The following is a 2,497-nucleotide window of genomic DNA, read 5'->3' on the forward strand; positions in this document are numbered from 1 at the left end:
GGCTCAGTCCCTCAGGAACTGCTCCAACCTGGATCCCTTTCCATGGGATCAATCCCTCAGAAACTGCTCCAGCACCTTCCATGGGCTCAATCCAAGTCCCTTTCCATGGGTCAGTCCCTCTGGAATTGCCCCACTGTGGCTCCCTTTCCCTGGGCTCTGCCTTGGCCGGTGGCAGATCCATCCTGGAGCCGCTGCCCTGGGCTCTGCTGGGCATGGAAAACCCTCCGGAGTTTCCCGCAGGAGCCACCCCATGACCCCCCCCCCCCCCGGATTGGGGCCAATTCCTCCCTGGATCCACCTGGGAGTGACAAACATTCGGTGTCCCCACAGCCCCTTCCTTGGCCTGGGCTCCTTCCAGGGGGACCAGGGCTCTTGGGAAGGAGGTGACACTCCCGTGTCCCTTCCCTGATCCCTCCCGTGTCCGTCCCGCTCCAGAACCGGATGCACGAGAGCATGAAGCTCTTCGACAGCATCTGCAACAACAAGTGGTTCACGGACACCTCCATCATCCTCTTCCTCAACAAGAAGGATCTGTTCGAGGAGAAGATCCGCCGGAGCCCCCTCACCATCTGCTACCCCGAGTATCCAGGTACCGGCATCCCCTGGAGCCGGGATGGGCTCTCCCATCGTTTCCCCCGGTTCCTTCCCTCCAGCTCCCGGGATGCAGGAGGGTTCCCTTGGGAGAGCTTTGGGAGCAGCCTTTGGCCATCCCACAGATCCGAACCCCAGGGGCAGATTGAGGTCGCTCCTCATTTCCCACATCTTGCTAGGATGGGAATTCCATTGAAATTCCAGTTTAGAGCCTGGGAGACTGATCTGTGTCCTGCTCTGGGCCCTTCTGACCCAAACCATTCCATGATTGTCCCTCTTTTGCTTTACGATCCTTCCAACCCAAACCATTCCATGATTCTATGATTGTCCCTCTTTTCCTTTAAGATCCTTCCAACCCAAACCATTCCATAATTGTTCCTCTTTTCCTTTAAGATCTTTCCAACCCAAACCATTCCCCGATTCCATGATATGTCCCTCTTTTCCCTTAAGATCTTTCCAACCCAAACCATTCCATGATTTTAAGGTCCCTTCCAACCCAAACCATGATTCCAAGGTTTTTCCCTCTTTTCCTTTAAGATCCTTCCAACCCAACCATTCTATGATTCCATGATTGTCCCTCTTTTCCTTTATGATCTTTCCAACCCAAACCATTCCAATGATTCCATGATTTAAGGTCCTTCCAACCCAAACCATTCCACCATTTGTCCCTCTTTTGCTTAATCTATGATTCCAAGGTTCTTCCGTCTTTTCCTTTAACATCCTTCCCAACCCAACCATTCCATGATTTTAAGTTCCCTTGCAACCCAAACCGTGATTCCAAGGTTGTTCCATCTTTTCCTTTAAGATCCTTCCAACCCAAACCATTCCACGATTGTCCCTCTTTTCCTTTAAGATCCTTCCAACCAAACCATTCCATGATTCCATGATTTAAAGTCCTTCCAACCCAAACCATTCCGTGATTTGTTCCTCTTTTGCATGATTCCAAGCTTCTTTCTTCTTTTCCTTTAAGATCCTTCCAACTCAAACCATTCCAAGGTTCTTCCCTCTTTTCCTTTAAGATCTTCCCAACCCAACCATTCCATGATTTTAAGGTCCCTTCCAACCCAAACCACGATTCCAAGGTTCTTCCCTCTTTTCCTTCAAGATCCTTCCAACCCAAACCATTCCACGATTCCATGATTTTAAGGTCCCTTCCCACCCACCCCTCCATCCCACCCTTTATCCCTCTTTCCCTTTCCGTCCCTCCCCACCTCCCTCCCCGTTCTCTCGTCATTCCCCGAGGGAGTGGGCTCTGCCCGCCCCCTCCTCCCCTCACCGTGCCAAAATCCCGGGATTTGCGCCTCCTTCCCAGGCTCCCAGACGTACGAGGAGGCGGCTGCCTACATCCAGAGCCAGTTCGAGGAGCTGAACCGGCGGCGGGACACGAAGGAGATCTACACCCACTTCACCTGCGCCACCGACACGCGCAACGTGCAGTTCGTGTTCGACGCCGTCACCGACGTCATCATCAAGAACAACCTCAAGGAGTGCGGCCTCTACTGAGGGACCCCCGGGAACGCCCCGGGAATGTGCCGGGAACGCGCCCGGAACGGCCGCGGGAACGCCGGGAGGCCCCGGCACTACAACCTTCCTTCCTGGGGACCTCGTGTTGGAGGGGACGTGGATTTGGGGAATGGGGGGTTTGGGAGTGGGGGTGGAGATCAGGGAATGGGGGTGGAGCCTCCCGGCATCGCTGGATGGAGAGATCTCCATGGATTCCAGCGGGATTCCAGTGGGCTTCCAGCGGGATTCCAAGCAGATTGCAGCCCAATTCCAACCTGATTCCACTGAGATTCCAGCCCTTGGATTCCAGTGGGATTCCAACCTGATTCTACTGGGATTCCAGCGGGATTCCAGTGGGATTCCAGCCAGACTCCAACCTGATTCCAGCCCTTGAATTCCAGCC

The 2,497-nt window shown here is 54.0% G+C and overlaps 1 protein-coding gene across 1 annotated transcript in view; it reads left to right on the plus strand.

Annotated features, from left to right (window-relative positions):
• LOC113940155 (guanine nucleotide-binding protein G(k) subunit alpha-like) overlaps positions 1–2,481 on the plus strand; it is a 10,256-nt gene extending 7,775 nt beyond the window's left edge. The window contains exons 7-8 of the mRNA XM_027631252.1: positions 436–589; positions 1,904–2,481. Of these exons, the coding sequence (XP_027487053.1) occupies positions 436–589; positions 1,904–2,094 (345 nt within the window). The 3' untranslated portion in view covers positions 2,095–2,481. The remainder of the gene's footprint in view (positions 1–435; positions 590–1,903) is intronic.
• Positions 2,482–2,497: the final 16 nt, after the last annotated feature.

This window comes from Corapipo altera, unplaced genomic scaffold (assembly GCF_003945725.1).
Source record: "Corapipo altera isolate COAL_440 unplaced genomic scaffold, ASM394572v1 207, whole genome shotgun sequence".
Taxonomy (NCBI): domain Eukaryota; kingdom Metazoa; phylum Chordata; class Aves; order Passeriformes; family Pipridae; genus Corapipo; species Corapipo altera.